This window comes from Ctenopharyngodon idella, chromosome 11, assembly GCF_019924925.1.
Source record: "Ctenopharyngodon idella isolate HZGC_01 chromosome 11, HZGC01, whole genome shotgun sequence".
NCBI classification, from domain to species: Eukaryota; Metazoa; Chordata; class Actinopteri; order Cypriniformes; family Xenocyprididae; genus Ctenopharyngodon; species Ctenopharyngodon idella.
Genome location: NC_067230.1, coordinates 13,627,904 through 13,654,997, shown reverse-complemented (window position 1 = coordinate 13,654,997; position 27,094 = coordinate 13,627,904). Strand labels below are relative to the sequence as shown.

Below are 27,094 nucleotides of genomic sequence, written 5' to 3'. Positions count from 1 at the left end.
GTTATGGATTTCACCATCTTAGGTGCTGTGACTGACCATGTGCCACTGTCTTTCCAGGGAAGAGTGGCATCTCTCCTAAAAAGTCCAAGTACCTGACCCCTCTGCAGCAGAAACTCAATGAGCTCTATGAAGCCGTGAAGAACTACACCGACAAGCGCGGACGGCGCCTCAGCACAATCTTCCTCCGTCTTCCATCCCGTGCTGAGCTTCCAGACTACTATGTTGCCATCAAGAAACCCATAGACATGGAGAAGGTCAAGAGCCACATGCTGGCCAACAAGTACCAGGATGTTGATGCTCTGGTGGAAGACTTAGTCTTGATGTTCAACAACGCTTGCACCTACAACGAACCTGAATCGCTGATCTACAAAGATGCATTAGTGCTTCACAAAGTGCTTTTGGAGACTAGGAGAGACTTGGAGGGAGGCGACGACGCGCATGTCCCAGATGTTGCACGGCTCATCCAGGAGCTCATTCGCAATCTTTTTGTCTCAGTGCTAGGCCACCAGGACGACGAGGGGCGTTGCTATAGTGACTCACTGGCGGAGATTCCAGCTGTTGATCCCAACAATTCCGATAAGACTCCATTGAACTTTGAGATCATCAGAGCTAACGTGGATAAGGGCCGTTATAGGAGACTAGATGTGTTCCAGGACCATATGTTTGAAGTTTTGGAGAAAGCCAGACGTCTGCACAGGTGATGCTCTTCATGTACTCATTTTGTCATGGGGTTTTTGTACCTGGAGAGGTACAGAGTTCATTTGCACAATACCGAATGTTTTAAATTGTGTCGTAGGACGGACTCTGAGATCTTTGAGGACTCTGTGGAGCTCCAGCAGTTCTTCATCCGGATCAGAGATGAGCTGTGCAAGAACGGAGAGATTCTGCTGACGCCCGCCCTCAGTTATACCACTAAACACCTGCACAGCGACGTTGAGAAAGAGAAGAAAGAGAAGCTGCCTAAAGAATATGAAGAAGATAAACTCAAGAGAGAGGAAGAGAAAAAAGGTACTGTTCCAATAGTATTCAGTCGTTTATGTATTCAAAAATACATAATAAAATGCAATTCATACATACAATTACTTGAACATACCTCTTCTGTGATAAACATATTTTTAATTTCTTAATTCAAATTTATTTTTTGACTTAAGTGAAGTACTTTAGATATATAGATTATATAATATTATAAATGTTTGTCTGCCAAATCAAGGTCATGTGGTGCAACCAATGTGCAGAAACATGCAGAAAAAAACCCATAAAGCACACCTTCATGATTGTGGCAAGGTCATAGAATTTGAGATAAAAAATTACCCCGAAAAATTTTAATCATAACTTCAAATTCAGAAATATTTATGAATTAATATTTCATGTTTGAAAAAAAAAAAAAAACTTAAAATAAGCATGTTTTTAATTTCTGAATTCACATTCATTTTTTGAATTCAAGTGAAATATTTTTAAATTAGTATTTCATGATATTTGGGGAAAAAAGTTTTACCTTGAAAAAGGTATTTTAAGTTGTTGTTTTTTTTATATATATAATAATGACATTATATGTTATATTATCACATTAAATAATATAAACTTGGCGCAAAATCTTTATCTTAGACATTCTTATTTACCATTGACCCATTTACAGGAGTGACAAACGTAACCACAAACCATAATCAAACATTTACTGTAACATTTGTTTTTGTTTAGTTTTTTTCTAAACAGCCTTTATCAACCATCACAATTTTGGTAGCGACCCCTTTATTCCATACACACAAAACAATCATTTAGGGGTCACAGTTCTCACTCCCTAAACTTTGCAGTGTGCATAATTGTTATGTTTTGTGGTGCAGATGGCTGTTATTAATCTTTTCACATTGATCTCCAGAGGCTGAGAAGAGTGAGGACACGGCAGGTGGTGGATGGCAGGGAGTCCTGCAACGCAACTACAGCCAGGACTGCAGCTTCAAGGACAACATGTACCATGTGGGAGACTATGTTTATGTGGAGCCCACAGAACCAAACCTGCAGCCACACATAGTCTGCATAGAGCGCCTCTGGCAGGATGATGCAGGTATTACATTCATAAATCATTAAATAGATGCTGTCAACATATATGTGAGTTATGCATATATGTTGTTTCATAACACTAATTATTGAAAATATATATTACTGTTAAAAATTTGGGGGTCAGTGAGATTTATTTTTGAAAGATAATAAATTAATACTTTTATTCAGCAAGGATGTATATTAAAGGCACATTATGTAAGATTTTTGGATTAAAATATCCAAAAACCACTAGAACAATATTATATATTTTGTTGACTTGTGTACTTACATTATCCCAGATGCTTCCAAGAATGTTTAAATCCAGAGAAATAAGCAATTTTAACCAGGACACGGACCGTGTCCGTGCGTTGCCTATCAGTGACATCATACCCTCGTTACCCTCGATTTCCAGTTTAATTTTACCAACCCCAAACTTTTGAACAGTAGTGTAGCTATTCAACTGTGTGTATGTATCTTTTCATGAAGGAGAGAACTGGCTTTATGGCTGCTGGTTCTACAGACCCAACGAAACATTTCATCTTGCTACACGCAAATTTCTTGAGAAAGAAGTTTTCAAAAGCGACTATTACAACAAAATTCCTGTCAGTAAAATAATGGGCAAATGTGTCGTCATGTTTGTGAAGGTAATATCATTCAGCAATGAGTCCAAAACATTCCCAATAAAACAAAACACATTTTTACATTACGATTACATTTTAAAAACATTATAAATCTGTTCTGATATTTCAGGAGTATTTCAAACTTCAGCCTGACAGCTTCCGACCTGAAGACGTTTTTGTCTGCGAGTCTCGGTATTCTGCTAAAACCAAGTCCTTCAAAAAGATCAAGATGTGGACGATGCCCCTGAGCTCAGTGAAGTTCGTCAGTCGTGAAGTGCCGTTGCCTGTGGTCCGTGTGGCCTCCATGTTTGCACCCAAACAGGACAGTGAAAAGCCTCCTGAGGTGGCAGAGGATAGCAAAGCTGTACCATCTATTATTGATAAGGTAAGACATATATTGACATATATTAAATATCTTATGCTGCCTGACCAACAATCTGTGTCATTAGGAGAGGGAGGATGCTACCATGGAGATCAGTAATGGCGAGCCAGGATGCCAGTACTATGAGCAGCTCTGCTACAACGACATGTGGCTGAAAGTGGGAGACTGCGTCTACATCCGCTCTCATGGGCTCGTACGCAACCGTGTGGGCAGGTAGGGTACCAATGACGAGACGCAGTGTTGTTCATGTTGTTCCAAACCGAATGACGTAATTTCTTTTGTGGAACGAAAAAGGAGATATTTAGCAGAATATTCACGCTGTTCTTTTCCATACAATGAAATCGAATAGGACAATATAGAGCTTTGAAAAGTACAAAAAGGGTTCACCCAAAAATGAAAATTCTGTCAACAATTACAGTCATAGGAGGAGTTTCACTTTTGTGCTTGGGGTTTCATTAAAAATATCTTCAAATGTGTTTCGAAGATGAAGGAAAGTCGGTAACACTTTATTTTAGGGTCTTATAACTAGCTGCTTATTAGCATGCATATCACTAGAATATTGGCTATTTATTAGTACTTATTAAGCACATTTTAATGTCTTATTCTGCATGACCTCATTCTACATTCTTAATCCTACCCAATACCTAAACTTAACAACAAACTTACTATTAATAAGCAGTAAATTAGGCGTTTATTATAGGAAAAGTCGTAGTTAATAGTTTATATGTGTTCCCTATACTAAAGTGTTACCGGAAAGTATTATGGATTTGGAAAGACATAACGTTGAGTAATTGATGACGGAACTGACTTGGTGATATTTCAAGTTTTTCTGAGGCCTTGGATGTCGCATTCGGTTAAAAGATACAAAGAGAACTAACAGCATTTGATGTCATTGATGTTAACATCATAAAAAGCCTTGTTTCCACCAAAATTACTGGGAACAATTTGTCCCAGGAACTTTTTCCCCCCAGATCTGTTGCTGTCTGCTTTTCCATCGCATCTAAAGTACCGTGAAGATTAGTCCGGTGACATAGGACTGCACGCGACTTTTCAGTTCCCGCTGGATTTCGTTCTCCACATATAAGCTTAATAATGCCTGAATCTCGTCGTCAGATCATCGGTCGGATCGGCACGCACCGCAACAGACTTTTAAAAATGGTGGTGAAATAAAATGCTGCGTGAACTTAACCATTCAGCATGTTCAGCTCCCAAGTCCCACCCCGAAAGTTCCTGAACTTTGAAAAAGTACTACCTTGCGAGGAGGGACTTTCTGAGGGGATCATTTTTACCTGGAACTTTATTTAGACCCTGGTTCCTGCGGTCGGAACACACCGAGTACCACCCCAAAGTCCCTAGTTCCTGGGGAAAGTTCCTGCGGTGGAAACGGGGCTGTAGTGTTTGGCTAAACTGACTGTTTAATGTTGCATACGAATCCCACTTGGTTATTTTATTTCTTTTTGTACGTATTGTAGCTGTAGCTAAATCTCAGCTGCCACTTCCTAACGTGTCAGTAACAACAAGACCAGCACACTTGGATTCATGACAGTGTCTCCTGATATATGAATGATTTTGTCTTGTAATAGGATAGAGAAGATGTGGGTGCGAGATGGAGCTGCCTATTTTTTCGGGCCCATTTTCATCCATCCCGAGGAGACTGAGCATGAGCCTACCAAGATGTTCTACAAGAAGGAAGTGTTCCTCAGTAACCTGGAGGAATCCTGCCCTATGACCTGTATTGGAGGTAACAGTATTTTAGCTGGCCTCCATCATTACAGTTGTATTACTAAGTGGTTTCAAGAACATTGACTGAAGGACATTGAATCTGCCACTGAGTTATTTCCATTGAAAGGACTATTATTACATGAAGTGATTTGTTAGTTTTCCTGATTAAATCTTATCACCATGTCTTCTCCCACATCTGGACTGTTTCTTGTCCTCAGGGAAGTGTACAGTGTCTTCTTTCAAAGATTTCCTGTCATGCCGGCCAACTGAAATGCCGGAGGAGGATGTGTTGCTGTGTGAGAGCCGCTACATCGAGAGTGAGAAGCAAATGAAGAAGTTTAAAGGGCTGAAGCGTTTCTCTCTGTCTGCCAAAGTAGTCGAGGATGAAATCTATTACTTTCGGTCAGTTGCTTCATTATTGATAACTACTGAAGTAATACAAAGAAAAATAAAACTTGGTTTACATAGAAAACAGACTTTAGTGTATAGCGATGGGATTGCTCGTTTTCTGTCATTGGACTCATGCTTTTGGTTATCTCTGTCAGAAAGCTCATAGTGCCTCAGAAGGAGCCGTCTCCATTGCTGGATAAGAAGATCGAGGAGTTGGAGGCCAAGTTTGCGGACATGACGGATGAAGAGCTGGAGGATTTGGGTGATGATGATGGAGACGGTTCTGATGCTCACTGCATGCCGCAGCTTCAGACTCAGCTGACCAGCGACATGGACATGCTGCATTATGCACCCCCGCAGGTCTGCTGTTGTTGAATGAAAATTATTGGTTGTGCTTGTGCAAAAGCAATAGGAATAGCAGTAGATGACCCTCAATGATTTATGCCTAGAAAACCACTGATCTCAAAAGGGGCTGTTCGTAGAAGTTGTCATTGTAGTACTTTGTAACTGGCTGTATTGTCTGATAATCAGTAGTCTCAAAGAATGAGAGTTTTCACTATTTTGCAGCTTATTCTGGTCAGAAACTGCCGACATGGAACACGTAAACCGGTCATTATTAGATTAAATTAGTAATATTAGTAATTACTAGAATAATGAAAATTATTCAATTTAAATTGTAACATTAAAGGTGCTGCATGTAATTTTTTTACTGTACCTAAACAAGTTCATATACATTTTTCTCAGAAAAACAATGCTACGGCCAGTTATTCTACTTTGAAATGCGCGTACCATGTCGGAATATCTGTTTTTGTTTTTGGTCTGTGTGATTCCGCCCGCTGCTAATTTACCCAAAAGTATTTTGACATCCCGGGTTGCAGCAATGGAAGCCAGCAAACAAACTGGTTCAGAGATTGCAGATTCTACCTGACCTCAAAAGCCTTGGCATCCATCTAAAAAGCTCCGTGTCCAGAGGCATATTAAAATGCGGATAAATCAACTCATCAACTTACAGTGTAAGGCTTATTTCCTTTCATTGTAAGTTGCGCTTGTTCCAGTTGCGTGTCTTTAATCTGGCAAACTGTGTGAGCGTTGGGTCTGAGGAGGAGGGGGCGGGAGAAACAACTCTATCCAATATTTTGAATTTGGACTGCAGTACCCATTTCAACCACTAGCTGTCAATATTACATACTGCACCTTTAAAGGGATAGTTCACCCAAAAATGAAAATTATTCCAGTATTTACTCACCCTCAAGACATCCTAGGTGTATATGACTATCTTCTTTCATACAAACACAATCAGAGATATATTTAAAAATATCCTTAGTCCTCCAAGGTTTATAATGGTTGTGAATGGTAGGCCAAATTCTGAAGACAGAAAAAATGCATCCATCCATAAAAAAATGAATCCATATGACTCCAGAGGGTTAATAAAGGCCTTTTGAAGTGAAAGGATGCGTTTTTGAAAATATCCATATTTAAAACTTTATAGATTCAAACAACTAGTTTCCGGCGAACGACCGCACGCAGAATGCGCAAGTCCACTTGCACCAGATGAGTAACCTGTGACGCGATGTATGACGCAGGATGTAGGAGTATCGTAAGCTTAGACGTCTCTCATGGTTCAAATAAATAGGGCTGGGCAACAAACTCAAGCTCCTCTTCTCTTACATCGAAATCCTCCGACATTTCTCTTTAAAATTTCTTGTTTTAAACTTCTAATTCGTGACCAGCGTTTTGTTTTGCTCTCTCCTCTGTGCCTCTGTGTTCATCATTGCATCATCGCATCAGGTCAAAGGTTGCTCTTCCGCCCAAATTGACGGTTCTATGTAAAAATGCTCTAGCTGGATGTGTTTAACCATTGCACTTGCATCTTTTGCAGCGTCTTGCACGACATAGCATTCTAACAATGCAGTGTTCAAATCATTTTAACTTTTATAATTGAAAACCTCTATACCTTACTTTTTCATTCAACTGCCCAGCATTATCAAGTTTTTTAAAGGCAAAAATAAATGCTGTGTGAATGACACCTTAAGTGTTTTTAAAATATTTTCACATTTACCTTGCAATCTTGTGACATTATTCTTGAAACATTGACTAATCTTGTAAAAGGCCTTTTATGAATTGATTCTCAAAAAGTTAAAGGGATGGTTTCCCCCAAAATGAAAATTCTGTTAGCATTTACTCACTCACTACAAATTTTTGCAGGGGTAAAATCCAGTAATTACATTAGGAATCCACATGATTAGGAATTTTGCAATGGGTTCAAGTTGGTTCTCAAATTCACCGCATTGACCAACAGAAAACAGCTTGGTTTGCAAGTGACTTCTGTGTGAGCTGTGCTTCATACATCGCTACACTATAGACAATAGACAATGGACAATTTTTTGCCAATGAAATTTCGTTAATATGACCGCGCCTTTAACCTGAATTTCTTTCTTTCTTCTGTGGAACACAAAAGAAGATATTTTGAAGAATGTCAGTAACCAAACAGTTTTGGTGACCATTGACTTTTATATTGACAAAAAAAAAAATTTAACATATACATTTGCGTTCTGCAGAAGTCTTACAGGTTTAGAATGACATGAAGATGAGTAAATGATGACAGAATTTTAATTTCTCTGTGAATTATCCTTTTAAGACGTCATTTTTGGAATGTTATGACTTTATTCTCAAAATCTTAGGGCTTTTTTGGCAGTAAAACAGCACCATAAATCTGAAATAAGTGGTACCCTATAACAGCCCCGCTTGAACCACAAAGTGGTAGCTCATTTCCAGTGACTAGTTCTTCTGCAGAAACGCTCATGGTAGCAGATTGCTCTGATGATAAGCTTCTACCCTGACCACTGTATGTTACATAGAATCCTGTCAATCATATTGAAGTGAGGGATTTTGGCACTTTTGTATGCAATTTGAATCTAAAGTACCGCAAGCAGCCTTATGCATGCTGTCTAATGCTGAGACTAGATAATCAGTATCTCATTTTCCCACAGTCCGCACCAAAGTCGATCAAGGGTCTGTCGAAGAAGGAGGGAGCAAAGAGGAAGATCAACATGAGTGGGTACATTCTCTTCAGCAGTGAAATGAGAGCTGTCATCAAGGCCCAGCACCCTGACTTCTCCTTTGGAGAACTCAGTCGACTGGTGGGCACAGAGTGGAGGAACCTTGAGGCCACTAAGAAAGCTGAGTACGAAGGTAAAGTGTCAAAGTTTGCTATTCTTCACAAAAGAAATTGGCCTGGAAATCATATATGGACACTGATGCATGTGATACAGTGTCTCCAGGTTCTCCATGAAACATCAAATTGTTTTTATCTTTTGTCGTCAATTCAGAGCGGGCAGCTAAGGTAGCGGAGCAGCAGGAGCGAGAAAGAGCAACGCAGAACTCCCCAAGAGCAGGTACCCCAGTAGGGGCGCTCATGGGGGTAGTACCTCCCCCGACCCCCATGGGGATGCTTAGCCACAGCATGACGCCTATGGCAGGTAACCCCTCTCAGGTGTGGTGGACACACAGAGTTGCAATATGAAGCCTAACTGCTAACACACTCATCTCCAGCGCCATCTTCAACCAGTTCATTCCTTCCGCAATGTTGCCATGTTTTGATGTCTGTAATTCCTAAACTAACTTCTGTTATCTGATGCATTCTGAATGCATCATGTCTCTGTCATCCATCAAAGAGTTACTGCATGAACTGTAACAATCGTGAAACTTTACTACCCTTTCTTTCATTGGAATGGTGCTGCTCAGCCATGAGTTCTGAGAACTTTTCTCAGAAATGATCCATGTTTCCACTGACTTGAGAGCTGAATAATGACGGAACGGATTGTTTATCCAAAAAAGTTTAATTTGACATCTTTATGCTAACATAAGCTGAATAGAATAGCGTGTGAAAAATATGATAAATATTTTAAAAAACATATTTGTAAAAGCAAAATATGCACAGTATATTAATTATCGACCCATATTAGATTTTTTTAAATTTATCAATATCAGTTGATATTGGATATTTAATTATGCATGCTAATTTTCCTGTTTTTACATGTTGATTACCTTTGCCATCATCTAATGCTCACTTAAAATTAATTGTTATTAACGCTACTAATTTAACAACACTGTTAAACGTGTCATTAGCAAATGTCAAAATAAATACCATTTTCAGACTGTATATTATAATGTCGTGATGCCTAAATTCACTTAATAATTTAAAATGATTTTAGTTTCAATTGAAATTATTTATATACAATATTATAGAATTTTAATATCAGCCATCAACACATATAACAAGGAAAAAAAGAAGATCAGAATCAGCCAAAATGTACATTTTGGTGCATTCCTAAAATAATCAGATGGATAACAAAAATAAAAAGGCTAGTGTTGTTTTTGTTAACTAAAACTATTAAAGAATTGCTTTCGTTAACTGAAATAAAGCAGAAATGATTTAAAATATAATTATTAGATGAAAACGCTTCAAATGAAAAAACTAAGAATAAAACTGTTAAATAAATAAAAGTTAAAGCCTGAAATAAAATGTTTAAATTGAAGTAGTAAAATTAATAAAACTGAATTAAAAATAGTTAAATAGAAATCATTTAAAAAAAATAAAAATGACAAAATATGAACTGAAAATATGAAACTAAAAGATCATTCAAAATATGAATAAATACTAAAATAGCTGCTGGAGTAGCTGTACAGCTCAACAAAACTGGAGAAGAACAAACAGTAGAACAGTGTACTTTACATACAGTGCACAGCATAAATGAGTACACCCCCTCTGAAACTTCTGAAAGTCAGCAATTACTCAATTACTTAGAAGACATGTTAGGGTTCTTTAAAGATATAATGTTCCAGCAAGTCTGCTTAATCAATTACCAAAGAAGCATGTCAAAAATATTTAGGAAAATAATATTTTCTTATCAAGGTGATAAAATGTTGTGTAGCAAAAATGAGTACACCCTCCTAAAAGTTACGAAATAAAAATTGTGTGGTGTAAGTTTAAGGCAATGTTTGATCAATAGGTAAGTATGTTGAACCAAAACATTTAAAGAGAAGTAATTTCTTGACAATTAAAAGTGTTATATAGCCCACTGAATCATTCTCAGACTAAATGCTGACAACAATGGAAGCACTTGGGAGAGAACTGTCAGGAGACTTATTTCTTAGCACAAAAGAGTACAGTGGTACAAGAGGATTACCAAATCATTGTTTTAAGTGTGAAAATATAGTAAAAGTAACACAGAAATTCAAAAACAATGGACTTGTGACAAGGCCCCTGAAATAATCAGGCCTTCATTTTAAGCTTTCATTTAGTGATGAGGGATTTTTTTGCTAGACAAGGAGCAGGAGAAATATCAAGTGAGTGTCTCAGAGCCAGCAAAAGCTATGAAAAGAGTGACTGTTTATCTCACAGAGTAAGATGCAGCCTGCAGAAATGACATGCATGGTTGTTGTTCTCACAGGAACTATCTACTGTAGCCAAAGCACAATAAAGTAAGTTAGCCATTTCCAAAGCCCATATTTACAAAATATAGATTCTGGGAATCAGTACTCTGGTCTCATGAGACCAAATCAATCATTTTGGATATAACAGCATCCAAAATGTTATGGTGTTGCTAGAGGAGGAGTACAGCGAGAAGTGCCTGGTTCCCACAGTAAAGTTCAGTGGTAGTAAAGCTCTTATATAGGGATGTATGAGTGCTGAAGGTGTGAGGGAGTTGTGCTTTATCAATGCTGTCATGAATTCCCACACCACTGTGTAATTTAATACACCGTCTTGAAACAGAAGATGCTACCCTTTCCTCATTTCCTGCATTGTTGGGCATTTTTTCAACATGACAATGAGGATATGCATTCTCCCAAGGTGAAAAACCTTCTGTGGACATGTATTGCTCTCAATCTTAACACTCTTGAGCACCTGTGGGGGATTCTGTAGAGACAAGTTGAGCAACACTCCCCATTAAAGATCAGGACATTTAAGGAGCTCATCATCCAGGAGTTAAACAGGACAGATGTGACAATTTGTCATGAGCTTGTACACTCCGTGCCAAGAAGGGTCAGAGCAGTATATTCATTAGTATATTTAATCATACTAAGTACTAGAATATTATACATTTGTTGAATTAAATCTAGGGTGTACTCATTTCTGCAATCCTTAATTTAAACAAAATTGGCTAATTTACTTATTTTATGGCTATTAATGACAAATATTTCACAGTTTTTATTATGTATATGTTTAATACATTTTAGTTTTGCCTTCTTTCCATGAACTGTATTAGTGATCATAAAGAAAATACATCTTTTGTATTTGTTCAGAGGGGGTGTACTCATTTATGCTGTGCACTGTAGTGAAGTTCCAGCTTTCATTGCAGAGATGATTTTTCAGGCCCAGAACCACTTTTCTTCAGTGGAAATGGGTGGATAGGGGCCAGATTAAGCACAGCTCTGCCCAGTTAGTGGAAAAGGGGTGTGTGTGTGTGTGTGTGTGTGTGTTGGGTTTTACTTTTAATCATGAATGATAAATCAGCTAACTTGCTCTAATTGTAGTTTTAATTTTCTTTTTACATGTAGTGCATGAATTCATTCTCATAACTGCATGATATACTGATGCATGCATATGTTGTGTCGCCACCTTCCTCTTCCAAGGAAAAGGCATGTTGGGTAGTTACGGGCCACCCATGCTGCCCTTTCATGGGCCTGTCGATGGCATGATTAACATGGCCCGCATGCCTCCACATCCCATGGGGGTGCCTGCCTTACCCCTCCACTTCCCGTGGGGTATGCCTGGCATGCCGTATCTGGGTAAGGACCACTTCACAGCCACTCGCAGTTGCTTCCTGTCTGCCTCTCCAATCCTAACAAGAGGGGCTACCTGTACCATAGAGCAAACTGTCTGCCCTGCCCGTGACAAAACCGACTGAAGAGACTCCCAATGTTCTGTAGAGGAATAGTTCATGCAAAATTGACAGTTCTGTCATCATTTACTCACCGTCATGTCGTTCCAAACCTGTATGGCTTTCTTATATTCGTACAGCACCAAATTAGGTCACACTTTACAGTAAGGTTCCATTTGTAAACATTAGTTAACTGACAAAGAACAATACTTCTAAAGCATTTGTTCATCTTAATTACAACATTTAATAATTCATTATTAAAATAAAAAAAGTTGTGTCTGTTAGTATTATTTAATGGACCTGAGCTAACATGAACTAACAATGAACAGTTGTATTTTTATTAACTAACGTTAACAAGATTAATAAATACTGTTACAAATGTATTGCAGTTAATGTTAGTTCACTGATTAATTCATTTTAACTATTAATAACTTACAATATTTTGGTAACATTTTGCAATAAGGTTTTATTTTTTAACATTAGTTAACTACATTAGTTAACATGAACTAACAATGAACAATACTTCTACAGCATTTATTAATATTAGTTCATGTAAATCTCAGCATTTATTAATACCTTTTTTAAATCAAGTTGTATCTGTTAACATTAGTTAATGCACCGTGAACTAACATGAACATTTTTATTAACAAAGGTTAATAAATGCTGTAAAAATATGCTCATTTTTAGTTCATGTTATTTAACACATCAACCAATGTTAATAAATGAGATGTTACCGATATTTTGAAGAATATTCAAGTTCTATTCCATATAACGAAAGCAAGTGACTAGGAGCAGTTAAGCTTCAAAAAGAGACAAAACACACTATCGCTGCATCCAAATATACCTATTTTTCTACTACAGTATGTAGTATGTGACAAACACATCGCTAAAACAGTAGTGTGTTTGAATACATAGTATTTGAAAACCAGTAGGTGAAAAGTACATATTAAATGACCTACTACTTCTGCCGAGATTCTAGAGTCCACATTCGATGGAAACATTACTATCCCATAAAGCCACAGGAGAGGAGTTGTGAATGGCAGGTAACTGACGCTGAAGTTCTGACGTAGAATACAGAAGTGCTGCACTGTGTGTACAACGTCAACAGCGTAGGAGAATGACAGGGAAGAAAAGAAATTGTTGAATAAAGTTGTTATTTTTGTTTTGTTTTTGCTCACAAGGTATTCTCGTCACTTCATAACATTAAGGTTGAACCACTGTAGTCACATGGACTATTTTAATGATGACTTTACTACCTTTCTGGGCCTTGAAAGTGGTACTTACATTGCTTTCTATGGGGGATCAGAAACCTCTCAGTTTTCATCAAAAATATATTTGTGTTCCGAAGATGAACGAAGATATTATGGGTTTGGAACGACGTGAGTAATTAATGACAGAAATTTCATTTTTGGGTGAACCAACCTTTTAACCAACTAAGACAGTATGTGATTTCGGATGCAGTAATTACTCAATTTGACTGCAATGCATTTCAAGTCTTCTGAAGCTGTACTGTAGTTTTGTGTCAGGAACAGACCAAAATGTAATTCATTATTCAATAAAAATCTGTGTTTGGCTGATTGGTGCTTTAAATATCGAACCTGACACAAAACTTCAATTTTTCAATCTTCTCCAAACACAGTTATCGTATGACTTCAGAAAGTCATATGCAGTACTTTTATAGTACGTTTTTTGGAGCTTGACAGCCCCTGGTCACTATATGATTTTGTTGTTTAAAAAAAAAAGAAAAAAGAGCAGTCTGAACATTTTTCTCAATTTCTCCTTTTGCTTGATTTGGAACAAAGATTTCAGATGTCTTAATTCCTGTTGATTAGATCAGATTCTAATGGTTTCAGCAGTGGAGAACTGATTATCTACACAGATAAACATGAACAGAAAGAGCTCAGGGTATCAGTTCACTTTAAAAGTGTCTTATTCTCCATGTATGCGGATACCTCTTTCACAGGTATGAATGGACTGGCCCCAGGTTCAACAGGAAGCACTTACGGGACTCAGGTATTGCTGATTCTGACAGGTTTCACATTTATTCCTTACATTAAAGGAACACTCCACTTTTTTTGAAATAGGCTCATTTTTCAACTCCCCTAGAGTTAAACAGTTGAGTTTTACCGTTTTCGAATCCATTCAGCTGATCTCCGGGTCTGGCGGTACCACTTTTAGCATAGCTTAGCATAGTTCATTGAATCTGATTAGACCGTTAGCATCTCGCTCAAAAATGACCAAAGAGTTTCGATATTTTTCCTATTTAAAACTTAACTCTTCTGTAGTTACATCGTGTACTAAGACCGACGGAAAATGAAAAGTTGCAATTTTCTAGACCGATATGGCTATTGCGCCTGCTGCAGCCATGATACGGCAGCAAAGTTCCTTGATTATTACGCCGGAATGAGAGTATAGTTCCTAGCCATATCGGCCTAGAAAATCGCAACTTTTCATTTTCCGTCAGTCTTAGTACACGATGTAACTACAAAAGAGTCAAGTTTTAAATAGGAAAAATATCGAAACTCTTTGGTCATTTTTGAGCGAGATGCTAACGGTCTAATCAGATTCAATGAACTATGCTAAGCTATGCTAAAAGTGGTACCGCCAGACCCGGAGATCGGCTGAATGGATTTGAAAACGGTAAAACTCAACTGTTTAACTCTAGGGAAGTTGGAAAATGAGCTATTTTCAAAAAAAGTGGAGTGTTCCTTTAATGCTAAATGCTGATGCAATTTTATCTCAAAAACAACAGTTGTATATGAATTCTGCGCTTTGAGTTGTTCTGAATCTTCACATTTCTGTAGATGGGTGTGATGAACTCAGGCCAACAGGCCCCACCACCCTACCCGGGACAGGGGCAGGTTGGGCAGCCCTCTCTACAGCAGCCCTCCACCCCCATATTTGTGGCTCCTCCACCCAAACCCCAGCGACTGCTACATTCAGAGGCCTACCTGAGGTATATAGAAGGACTCAGTGCTGAGTCCACTACTGTCAGCAAATGGGACCAAACACTCTCTGGTGAGTAAGAAGGCAGATTTACATTATGTTGTAGTGGTGGACCAACATTGCCAATGCAAATACTAAGGCCGCATTTACATTACATGGTTCAAAGTGACACAATTCTGATTTTTCCCCCCCGTGTGGCACAGATGGGTAACCCACAAACATGTAAGCAGGAAAAAAGCACATGGATTCAGATATTCTCAGATCGGTTTCAGGCCTCATTCATGTGGAAATAAATCTGATATGAATTGTATACATGCATTTGCCATGCAAGCGGACAGATTGGATATTCCCGTCAATGCCATTTGTATGTCATTGAAAAAGTGACGGTGGCAAACGACATCAACTTGGATCCAACCACGATCACATGACTCCTCTTTTTCTCTGCCTCAAGAGACCAATGTATCACTGACCTTTAAAGATCGGTGCAGAAAGCAAATGCTTGTATTATCATTTTGTCAGCGTGCATTCAGCATTAGCTTTTCTGGATCAGTACGTCTACCTTGGGTTGCTTCACCAAGTGTATAGTGTAAATGCAGACATCGGATATGGGTCACTTTTAAAAGAAGATGTAAATTGGTCGTCAAAAAAATTGGATATAGTCAACAAATCGGAATTGGGCATCAAGACCTGCAGTGTAAATGCAGCCATAGCCAGATGACTCAAGGTCACATGTCACTACAAAATCAAAAGCAAAAATTGTCACACTTTACGATAAGGTTTCATTTGTTAACATTAGTTAACTACAGTAGTTAACATAAACTAATAATGAAAAATACTTGTACAGCATTTATTAATCTTATGGCATTTTCAGACCTGTAGATTGTTTGCTTTGTTCCGAAACAGGGACTTAATTTGTTACAGTGTTGCATTTTCTTCTTGGTTTGCTTTCACAAGGCAACATTTCAAAGTCACATGTGAGTATACAGTAGCTGTCTTCTTATCAGAGTTCACTCCACCAGCTTATTGTGGCTTTATCTGTAGCTGTCGTGATTTGTGATACATGCAAACACTTACGGACGTAGCTGTCATTCCCCCATTTAATTATATTTAAAATTATATCAAATGAAGAGGCACTCTTTGGTTTTCAACTGCAGGAACAAATGTGCTCACTCACAGAATCAGACACTGCTGCTTTTTAGATAACACATTTCCCATTATGAATTACGATACCGCTTGGTTCGTTGGGTTGGATTACTTTCTCACCTCCAAACCGCTCCAGTGTTTGTTTTCAATCAGGCCGAGACCACCTCGTTCAGGTGATCTCGGAGCGGCAGATACACGGATGTTCATATATGGCTAAACGAAACAAACTAAGGCAAAAAACACACGAAACAAATGCTCCAACCGAGCAGGTGTGAAAACACCTTTAGTTAATGTTAATCTTAACATTTACTAATAACTTTTTTAATATCAAAAACTGTATCTGTTAGCATTAGTTAATTAACATTAACATTTTTATTAACTAACATTAACAAAGGTTAATAAACGCTGCAAAAATATATTGCTCATTGTTAGTTCATGTTAGTTTATCCATTAACTAATGTTAACAATTGAGACCTTACTGTAAACTGTTGACAAAAAAAAAAATAATAATTACATTTTGTATAAAGAAACTGCAAAATATGAGTGAGATTCACTCAACGTATGGATGATAAAATACAGTATATATAATATAAAATAATTTTACAATTCCAGTATTATGTTATTGTATCGTTGGTTTATTAAATTATTGTTGATAAATAAAATAAACATTCACATTACTGTTGAAAATGTTTGGGGTTGGTACATATTTTTTAAGCTTTTGAAAGTCTCTTACGCTCACCAAAGCCGCATTTATTTTAACATAAATACAGTAAAAAAAATAATAAAGAAAGAAAGAAATATTGCAAAATAGCTTGTTTTCTATTTTATTATATTTTAAAATCCTTCAGAAATCATTCTAATATGCTGATTTGGTGCTCAAGAAACATTTCTTCTTATCATTAGTATTATTAACATTAATATATTTGTGGAAACGGTTCTTTTTTTTTTTCAATTTCCTCTGATTAATAGAAAGTTTGAAGAACAGAATATCTTTGGACTAAAAATCTTTTGTAACAAATGTTTTTTTTTTTACAAATGCCATTTGTGACCCCAGCTCGCAGGAAAGATGTGCGGCTCACCAAAGAGCAGGAAAGCCGTCTGCCCTCGCATTGGCTGAAGAGCAAGGGAGCTCACAAGACCATGGCTGACGCTCTGTGGCGACTACGGGACCTAATGCTGCGAGACACACTAAACATTCAACAGACGTATAACATCCAAAACATCTGAAGCATTCCTCTTCATTCTCACACAGTGAGATGAGCTGTTCTTAGTGTTTTCATGTTGTGATCGAATAACGTTCTGTTTAGAGTTTTGTAATGCTTAAATATTGTCTTTTGGCTTTGTTAGTGTTGATGTTTCTTGATAGCACTTTCAATTGGCTGATTTTGTATGTTGACTATTAAATGTTCTTAGACCAATTTAAACATTTTCATAAAATGTTGAACTTTAAAGTGTTGACCTTAATGTTTGTGCATTGTAATATGTGACAGGTTAAGTTAGGATTGTTCTGAAAGAATGTAGAAATGGCCGTTTTTGGGTCTTGGTTCGTAAAATGGTATATGACAAGAAGTTAATAGGCCTATTTTTCATATCATCCCAGTTGTATCAGCTAAAATCATTTTGGAATGGACACTATCTGTCTATTGTTTCAATAAACTAACAGTGACAGGACATCGTTTTTGAATGTGTAGGAATTTTTTTAACCTAGTATATATATACACACACACACACCACTGTTTTGTTGTTAAAAGAAGACTCAGATGCTCATTTATTTTATTTCAGCTGCATTTCTTTTAGTAAAAAAAAAAAAAATGATATACAGTAAAAACTAATATTCAAGAAATATTTATTTTAAAACGCTATTACTGTAATAGCAAAACTGAATTTTCAGCAGCCTTCAGTCACATGATCCTTCAGAAATCATTCTAATATGCTGATTTGGTGCGCAAGAAACATTTATTATTTATATAAAAAAAACTGCTAAACATTTTTATTGACTTTTTGATGAATAGAAAGTTCAAAAGGACAGCATTTATTAGAAATAGACATCTTTTGCGACATTATGAATATCTTTACAGTCACTTTTCACCAAATTTTCTTGCTGAATACAAGACTAATGAATGAAAAGTGACAGTACCTTCCCCTGTGAAAGGTGGGTTCAACGTCCGCCATGTTGGTGACGTCCCTCATTAGGGAATGAATGAAGCGTCATCTTTCAGGAGCAGCTTTTGCAGCGCGAGGCCTCACTGCACGCGCAAACGCATCATTAGATAGGATTAATTACCTTTATTAACCTCCAAAGCATAACATATAAACGCAAGACAATGTGGAGCGCCGGAGCGGTGAGTTTTGTGCTTATCTCGTGTTTCTTCTGCGCGTCGGTTAGTGCGGACGGGCTGGTGAATGAGGACGTGAAGCGCACGCTGGATCTGAGCACTCACCTCGCGAAGATAACAGCGGAGATTCAGCTCGCAAATCACGGAGCCTCGAGAGTGCACAGTTTCACCCTCGCGCTGGAGGCCGAGCTCGCGCCGAATCTGGCCTTCATCGGTGCATCTGTGAGTAAATGAAATGATGAATAAATATGCAAGAAGGCAGGAGTGGGTGATACTGGGGGCTCTTTACTAGCTATCACTTCATTGGTTCTCTTTTTAGCTGTAACTTATTCATTTCGGACTGTTTTGTGCTTATTAAATTATTTCTGAAACTTATTTTTGGCATAGAGACAATAGGGAGTGCAACCTCTCATATACTGTAGCCTAAGCTAGCTGCATAATTCCGCTTGATTTGTACATTTGCACATATTTTGGGCAAAGTTTATCTCAAACAACGTAGTTAAGATGTAATGCTGGTTCGAATAAATCATTCAAATGAATTATGATGTTATGCACATGTCATTATTTAAGTGTTATATCTAGGAGTTAGCATTAGCAGTGAGTGTGCAGCGGACTTCCGCTTTGCTCTGTCAGTGCCAGCGTGACACGTAAGCTCTGGATGCACACTTCACTTCCGTGCTGTATCCCTACAGCAATAGTATACAAAAACACGAATACTGCATCATTTGCTTTTCTGTCATTTAATAAAATCTTCGATTTCTTGCTTAAATGTGTACATAAGCAGCTATGTGTTTGACAGACAGTGAATCCACATATCAAGAGCTCATTTGCAGGTAGTTGACTTTGACCTGTTTAAGCTTCAACACAATTTAGGGTCATGGATTTGCCCTGTTTTTTCGTACTTTAGATTCTGCATATTAAGAAGTTTCTGGTTATAACAAGTTTTTTTTTTTTTTTTTTATCTTCACTAGGTAAAAGGGGAGGAAGAGGAAGATGAAAGCTTAGAGCTAAAAGAGAAAACTATCCATGGACAAAGGTAAACACTGGGGCAAAGTATTAAAGTCAGCAAGTTGTGATCATCTTTTCTTCCTTATTGTGACTTAAGCCCCGTTCACACCGCCAGCGACTTTTTCGCTGCATGTCGCTAGTTTCGCTTGTGAGCGATCCTAGTGCTGTCTCTTTAATATCTTTGGTAGACTGCACGTCTGATCATATCTATAGAAGATGCAATAACAAATGATATATAAAACTAAGAAATCATTATAATTTGACTAGGAATTAGGCTTAAAATAATTAAAAGTAACATTCTGCTGTTGTAGAGTGACTGCAGTGCTCAGTGCATCAAATCATTAACTAGATTAACAATCAATCTATCAACAAGTTAAACTCACTCATACTGTCAAAAATGACTATAACGTCATTCGAATTTGACAAATAATCAATTTTCTTGTCCCTAATAATCAGCATAATGCAGGGGAAACTATAATATAAACTGCAGCAGTGCTAAACTGCTCACAGCATCATAATTAACAGCACACAAACTATCAATGTATGAATCAAACTCACAAGACTGACAACCTCTTCTTTTCCACGCATCATTTTATTATGTCCATCATGTATGTGGTTACAGTCAAATCATATAAAACAGTGATATCGCTCCGACACTATGTCCTGTCTGTCTTGCCTGCACTCGAGACGGTGACATGAGCTCCAGAGAGCCTTCACTCCTATTGGTTGTTGCTCGTGAAATTCGCTTCTCATTTGCATAAAGTTGAAATTTCTGAACTTTTGTCGCTTGACACGCCTACATTCTTGTCGCCAACGGTCACTGTCGCCGGAAGTTGCCAGCGCTCCATTGAAATGAATGGGATCATGTCGCTTTGTCGCTGCTTGTCGCTGGCGGTGTGAACGGGGCTTTAGCCTATATCTGAGTAAAACTGGGACTTGATTTTTTATTTTTTTTTGTCCATGGGGAATTGATTGGATGGTTGTGGTTTGCTATTGGTGGATCTCATGTGAGTGACAGGTTGCCCCTCCCTCGCACCAGTAAATGCGTCATCAGAGACGAGAAGTTATTTTGATTAAAGTGTATGAGGGCACATGAATTTTCTTTATAATAAATACTGCAATAAATAATAGAAATTTTAAATTTTTATTTCATGGTGACTTTAACATGATCAGCATTCCAAAAATCAGATTTAAATTAGGGCTGCACAATAATGGTTAAATTGATAATCACAATTATTTTGCTGAAATTATAATTTATTAGTAATTACGGTTGTTCTCATTTGACAATCATTCCACTTTCACATGAGCACACTTCAAGAGAATGTTAACTCATAAGCAGAGTTTATATAGTTATCTGATTTATTATATTTATCATATACTTAAACACTTCTTACTAGTGGTCAGCCCAAGGCCAATATGTTGGACAATATTTGCCATTTTTTAATTATCGGCATTGACCCTTATGCTTTTCTGTTTGGCTGAGATATATATATATATATATATATATTTTTTTTTTTTTCTTTTTTTTTTTCATGTTAGTTCGCAGTGCATTAACTAATGTTAACAAATACATCTTTTGATTTTAATAATGTATTAGTAAATGTTGAAATTAACATTATGTAAGAGTAATAAATGCTATAGAAGCATTGTTATTTCTTAGTTCATGTTAACTAAATTTGTTAACTAATGTTAAATAATGAAACCTTATTGTAAAGTGTTACCCTGATACCTTAACAATATAGTCAAGATTCATGTTTGGATTTATTACAGTTTGTTTGCAGAGTTAGTCACAGCAAACAGCACAAGTTGCTTTGTGAAGGAACACAAACTGTATTACATTTTAATTTGAACAGAATATCGAAATTGACATCGCTAAACTCCAACATACACGTTTGTCCATGTTTTCAGATCATCAGCACTTTTTCTGCAGTGCAGAAGTGGTTGCCAGGTTGGGAAGATTACACTGGCCAGAAAATGTATCCATTTAAGAGAAAAGCTCTGTTTTGGGGATTTAAACTCTTGACATTTGGCAACACAAGCATGAAAGCTCACAGAGGCTTGTTACCAATGCAATGGGGAAAAAAAATGTTATAACCAGTGGGCTCATATCCCAGATGATTATGCTTATTCGAATGCAGTAATAATCGCGATTGCAACTAAAATGACAGTTACACGTGGGCTATGAGAGACACTTCTCTTTGTGTATATAGGCATGTTTCTTCTTCTTGGAGATGTGTATATATCATTTACAGCTCCAACTTGTTTGCTTTCCCCTCCTGCAGTGGTAAATTTTTCGAGGCACAGTTACCATCTTCTCTCGCACCGGGTGCTAAACTGCGGGTGAAGGTTGAGACGGTGTTCAGTCACGTGCTGAAGCCTTTCCCCACCCAGATCACCCAGGCCGAGCGACAGCTGGTGGTCTTCCAGGGGAACCACTACCTGTACTCCCCATATCCCACCCGCTCCCAGACCACCCGTGTCCGCCTGGCCTCCAAAACCGTGGAGAGCTATACCAAACTGGGCAACCCCAGCAAGAGCGACGAGGCCATTGAGTATGGACCATTCAAAGATGTACCTCCCTTCAGCCAGGTGACTGATCACAATATTCATTCTGTTGTATAGTAATATAATTCAAACAGTGTGATTACATAATAGTATTGAAGCATCACGTGTCAAAACAAACACCATGAGGCATCAGTGATAGTTTTTATTTTGCCTCTAGAGGCTGCTCTCGAACTGTGTAATGACAGCGTACCCTTCTCAGCTGCGGGAGGCAAGAGAAACAAAAATGATAATGTGTGGACCTCTACTTTAAACAGTAGTGTATAACCTTTTGAAAACTGCTGGTTTGTAGGATGCCATGAAGCTCCACTATGAGAACAACACGCCTTTCCTTACCATCAGCAGCATCACTCGAACCATCGAGGTCTCTCACTGGGGCAACATCGCTGTGGAGGAAACCATCGATCTGAGGCACACTGGTGCCTACCTGAAGGGGCCCTTTTCCCGATATGACTACCAGAGACAGTCTGATAGCGGCATTTCCTCAGTCAAATCTTTCAAGGTGTCTTAACTCTCTTTTTATTTATTTTATTTTTTTAAACTCCTTAAAAATGTTTACAAAATGACAGCTGGTCTAACATAATGGTTTAGCTAAAGGTGGCAATTTGAAAGAACTCTGTTTTGGTCAGGGGTTCAGGACCGAAAGCTCTCAGATTTCATTAAAAATATCTTCATTTGTGTTCTGAAGATGAAAAGTCTTACAGATTTGGAATGACATGAGGATGAGTAATGACAGAATTTTCATTTTTGGTTGAACTAACCCTTTAAATTAAGCTTAACCCGGTTGAAGTAGAGGAAACTTGACAACCATGTGGCACTTTGGTTTGGTGTTCTCCAACTTCTCTATTTTTGTCTCCCTGCAGACCATCCTCCCAGCCTCTGCTCAGGATGTGTACTACCGCGATGAGATTGGGAACATCTCCACCTCTCACCTCCAAGTTCTAGATGATTCCGTAGAGGTTGAAATCCGTCCCCGTTTCCCGCTGTTCGGTGGCTGGAAAACACATTACATCATTGGTTATAATCTTCCCAGCTACGAATATCTCTATAATCTGGGTGTGTGTCTGATTTATCAAGTTGACAGATTAGAAACATTTTCCTTAAATTGAAGTCATTATAATGTTATGCATCCATTTGTTCTTTAGGTGATCAGTATGCCCTGAAGATGCGTCTGGTCGATCATGTCTATGATGACCAGGTTATTGACCAGCTAACTGTGAAACTGATCCTTCCTGAAGGAGCCAGGTGAGCATTTTATATGCACTAGCATCACAACTCAATCAAAACTGTTTACTTGCAAAGTTTAGTTTGGACACTAATATAAATATGAAATACACAATTGCTTTGAAAATCTTGATAATTGATTGACTGTTACTTTGTTGATCTCCTAGAAATATCCACATGGACACTCCCTACCCCATCACCCGCAGTCAGGATGAACTGCATTACACTTACCTGGACACCTTTGGCAGACCTGTGCTGGTGGCCACCAAGAACAATCTGGTGGAGCAGCACATTCAGGACGTTGTGGTAATCTCAGACTTTCATAGGAGACCAACAGTGTCATTTTGAATGACGTTAAAGTTCTTGGAAGAATACAGAACATCTGTAAAGCCTTGTTTCCCTCAATTTCCCCAAATACAATCCTGTTTTATCATCTTATATTTGTTACAGCAGTGCTGAGAAAATACGTGCTGAACATTTTATTTTCATGTTTTAGAGTCTGGTCTAGATAAGCATGGAGGGCTAAGAGCGCCTCTTAAATAAAAGGAAAGTTTTAGGCCCGGTTTCACAGACAGGGCTTAGACTAAGTCAGGATTAGGCCTTAGTTCATTTAGGGTATTTAAGTAACTTATTTACACACCCTAGAAAAAAAATTACTAGTTTGCATCTTGAGACAAAACAATAACACTGGCATATTTTAAGATATGTTAGTGCAAGTTGCTTTCGGTTAAAACAGCTCAAATGCATTTTAGTCTAGGACTAGCTTAAGCCTTGTTTGTTAAACCAGGTGTTAAAATACTAATTTAAATTTTTTTTTTTTTAAAGTAAACTGACAAAAAATAGACCTTTAAGTTGGTTTAATTAAAGTTTAAAGTGTAATGCAATTGGCAAATGGATAAAGCAATTTGTAAATGCTTTATAAAAATGCAGTTTATATGTAATGCATGATAAATATTTAAGTGCTACATTTAACTAGATTTTTAAATATAAATCAAAAGGTTTTAAATGCACCAATTTGTCACTGACATTTTTTTACATTTTTATTTTTAACTTAACACAACTGATTTTTTTTTTTTTTTTTTTTTTTTTTTTTTAAACATCAATTATTTTGTAAACTCAATTTTTTTTATATATATTTTTTTCTTAATCAGCTTAAATGTAATTTAAGTAAATAAAGATAAATGTAAAAAATTAACTCATATTCTCATATATAGTCAAATCAAAAATTATTCAGACATTTGATATATTTTTACTAGTGGGTGCAGGACACTATAGTTTATTTATGTAAGTGAGGATAGCAAAATAAAGTAAACTGACATATTATACCCAAAAATTCTTCATACAGTGGACTACCAGTAAAATTGATAAACATTTGGAACCAAAAATTATTCAGACACTTTGACCTGACCATGTTTTGCTTAAGTGTTATCTGACATAATTAAGATTTCTGACAGTTTAACTCTGAGATCTTGTCATATTTTATTACCCTTTTTTTTTATGACCCTTTAAAATACTATGCAAAAATCTTGTCTTGTTCTGTTCTCGTGAAGTCTTGCCTCGTCTCGTCTTGTGAGCTAAGCGTCTCATCACACCTCTAATATAAAGCTATAAAAAAAAAAAAATACTTTAAAAAAAAAAAATCAAACTACAGTATTCTTTTATTATTCACTGCAGTTCTACTTTGCCTCTAAAGTACAGGTGCACCTTCCTTAATTTTTCCAATGGAATTGAAGTGCATGCAAAGCGTGGAAAGTGCCAAAATATGTCTTGTGGAGGCAGTATTCGCATTAGTTTGCTTGGGCAAAAAGTGGCAAGTATAAACCCTCTGTTTTTCTCATTAGGTTCACTACAACTTCAATAAGATCCTGATGCTGCAGGAGCCATTGTTAGTGGTGGGAGCGTTCTACATCCTCTTTTTCACCGTGATCATCTACGTGCGCCTCGACTTCTCCATTACCAAGGTGCGCCTGGAGCACACAGTATTGTTGAAATGACTGTGAAGATGTCAGATTTTGAACTAAGTTGTCCGTTTCCTCATTTCTTTTGCTAGGATCCAGCAGCAGAGGTGCGTATGAAGGTGGCCTCCATCACTGAGCAGGTCTTGACTCTGGTCAACAAGCGCCTAGGTCTGTACCGCCACATGGATGAAGTTGTGAACCGCTACAAGCAATCCCGGGATACCGGAGCACTAAACAGCGGCCGAAAGACCCTGGAGGCCGAACACCGCACCCTCACCAGTGACATCACTGCTTTACAAGCCCGTCTCAAAGCAGAAGGCTCCGACCTGGCTGAAAAAGTACAGTCAATCTCATTGAAAGCCCTTTTTTCTTTTTTTACGGTATTTCAGAATGCTTAAGTTGGTTTTCTAAATTGTTTTCGTCTCTCCGCCTGCAGGTTGGTGAGATACAGAAGCTGGACGGCCAGCTGAAGGATCTGGTGTGCCGATCCTGTCAGGAAGCTGAGCGGCTGGTGGCCGGAAAGGTGAAGAAGGATGCCTACATCGACTCGGATAAAACCCTGGCAGGCAAAAGGCAAGAGCTGGTCAGCCGCATCGACAGCCTTCTGGACGCCTTGTAAATCGAACATCAGATGTCCAGTCATCAGCCGGGCCATGAAACAGCCACCGTCCTCGAAACAGTCACACGGACTGGCAGATCAACTGTGTACACTCACATACAATATGTATCATTCTGTGAACATCATGTTGGTGCCTTTATGGGAAATGAAACTGATTTTTGCAGGATGTGCATGTTGTTTTGTGTTGCTGAATATGTGTGTGTGATTGTGGAAGAGGGTTTTGTGTGTGTGTGTGTTCTTGGATGCAGAATTTTTTTTGTTTGTTTGTTTTAAAGTTGCTGAATGTCAGATGCAGTCTTCATTATCACAGTCCACCAAACTGCTTCCTTTTCATATTCATTTGCAGTTTTTGCAGTTGGGTTTGAATTTAAATTAGTTCCACAACCCCTTATAGTAATCTCACCTGAAAAACATTGCACTTACTGTTTCCAAAAAAAAAAAAAAAGGGGGGGGAGAGAGAAAATGATCTACCCCCATCCTAAAACACAAGTCTGGAACATCAGGTGCTGAAATGGTTGACACTGATATTCTCATGTTTTCAATTTTTTTTTATTGGCTTTTTATTTCTCACATTTTTGTATAATTTTTTTTTTTTTTTTTTTTTTTTTTGTAAATGATGTACTTCAGTTCCAAAGTGAATGACATGAATGAGATTGATTTTTGTATGGCAAGGGTAAATGTGACACAATTTGCTGGTGAAACATTTTCAGTCCGTAAATAAACAAGGTGTTTAAAACCGGACCCGTGATCTCATTTATTTTACTACAACAGTCTTTACAAAGTAACGCAGTTCTGCTTCAGAATGTTCAGGCCGCTGTTATATATTTGAGCTGTTTCCTGTTCTTAAGGCAAAACTACAAGCATAAATAACTTTTTTTTATGTAAATTAACACTTTAAATATTTTGCAACTTAAAACTAAAATGTAAGACTACAACCTTTTTATGATTCTTTGGAGCCCTTTTAACTGTATTACTGTGTAATAAACCATTTTTTGACAAGAATTGCAAATTAGATCTTTTGATAATTTGCATATTATAAAAGCGTAATTTAATCACACCGTATATGATAATATATTATTTTGTGTGGGTGTGAATATTTTTAGATCTTATGGTGTTGTCTACAGGGCCAAGTTGTTCGAAAAGTTTAATCTGGATCAGTTATCTAGTTTTGGAAATCCCATGTTTTGCTATCCAGGACCAGGTAATCCATCTTATTTTTTTTCAAAGCAAAATAGGATTGGACCACCATGATCCAGATACACA

General features: G+C 37.6%; 2 protein-coding genes across 6 annotated transcripts in view; both read left to right on the top strand.

Annotated features, from left to right (window-relative positions):
* pbrm1 (polybromo 1) overlaps nt 1-17,795 on the top strand; it is a 29,106-nt gene extending 11,311 nt beyond the window's left edge. For 2 of the 5 annotated variants that reach the window (XM_051911744.1, XM_051911743.1), the window contains exons 16-30: nt 58-697; nt 797-1,008; nt 1,877-2,062; nt 2,524-2,681; nt 2,788-3,042; nt 3,107-3,252; nt 4,623-4,780; nt 4,980-5,163; nt 5,307-5,511; nt 8,142-8,343; nt 8,481-8,630; nt 11,788-11,943; nt 13,999-14,048; nt 14,840-15,053; nt 17,179-17,795. In XM_051911744.1, the coding sequence (XP_051767704.1) occupies nt 58-697; nt 797-1,008; nt 1,877-2,062; nt 2,524-2,681; nt 2,788-3,042; nt 3,107-3,252; nt 4,623-4,780; nt 4,980-5,163; nt 5,307-5,511; nt 8,142-8,343; nt 8,481-8,630; nt 11,788-11,943; nt 13,999-14,048; nt 14,840-15,053; nt 17,179-17,351 (3,089 nt within the window). In that variant the 3' untranslated portion in view covers nt 17,352-17,795. Of the gene's footprint in view, nt 1-57; nt 698-796; nt 1,009-1,876; nt 2,063-2,523; nt 2,682-2,787; nt 3,043-3,106; nt 3,253-4,622; nt 4,781-4,979; nt 5,164-5,306; nt 5,512-8,141; nt 8,344-8,480; nt 8,631-11,787; nt 11,944-13,998; nt 14,049-14,839; nt 15,054-15,935; nt 15,956-17,178 lie in introns of all 5 variants that reach the window. The other 3 variants (XM_051911745.1, XM_051911747.1, XM_051911746.1) reach the window with 3 other exon arrangements.
* A 500-nt stretch (nt 17,796-18,295) lies between these two features.
* rpn1 (ribophorin I) lies at nt 18,296-26,572 on the top strand. The gene is made up of 10 exons (XM_051911749.1): nt 18,296-18,682; nt 19,432-19,496; nt 21,751-22,057; nt 22,323-22,532; nt 22,894-23,086; nt 23,176-23,275; nt 23,422-23,560; nt 25,096-25,215; nt 25,305-25,550; nt 25,649-26,572. The coding sequence occupies exons 1-10, from the start codon at nt 18,449-18,451 to the stop codon at nt 25,829-25,831; spliced, it is 1,797 nt and encodes a 598-aa protein (XP_051767709.1). The 5' UTR covers nt 18,296-18,448; the 3' UTR covers nt 25,832-26,572.
* The last annotated feature ends 522 nt before the right edge of the window (nt 26,573-27,094 follow it).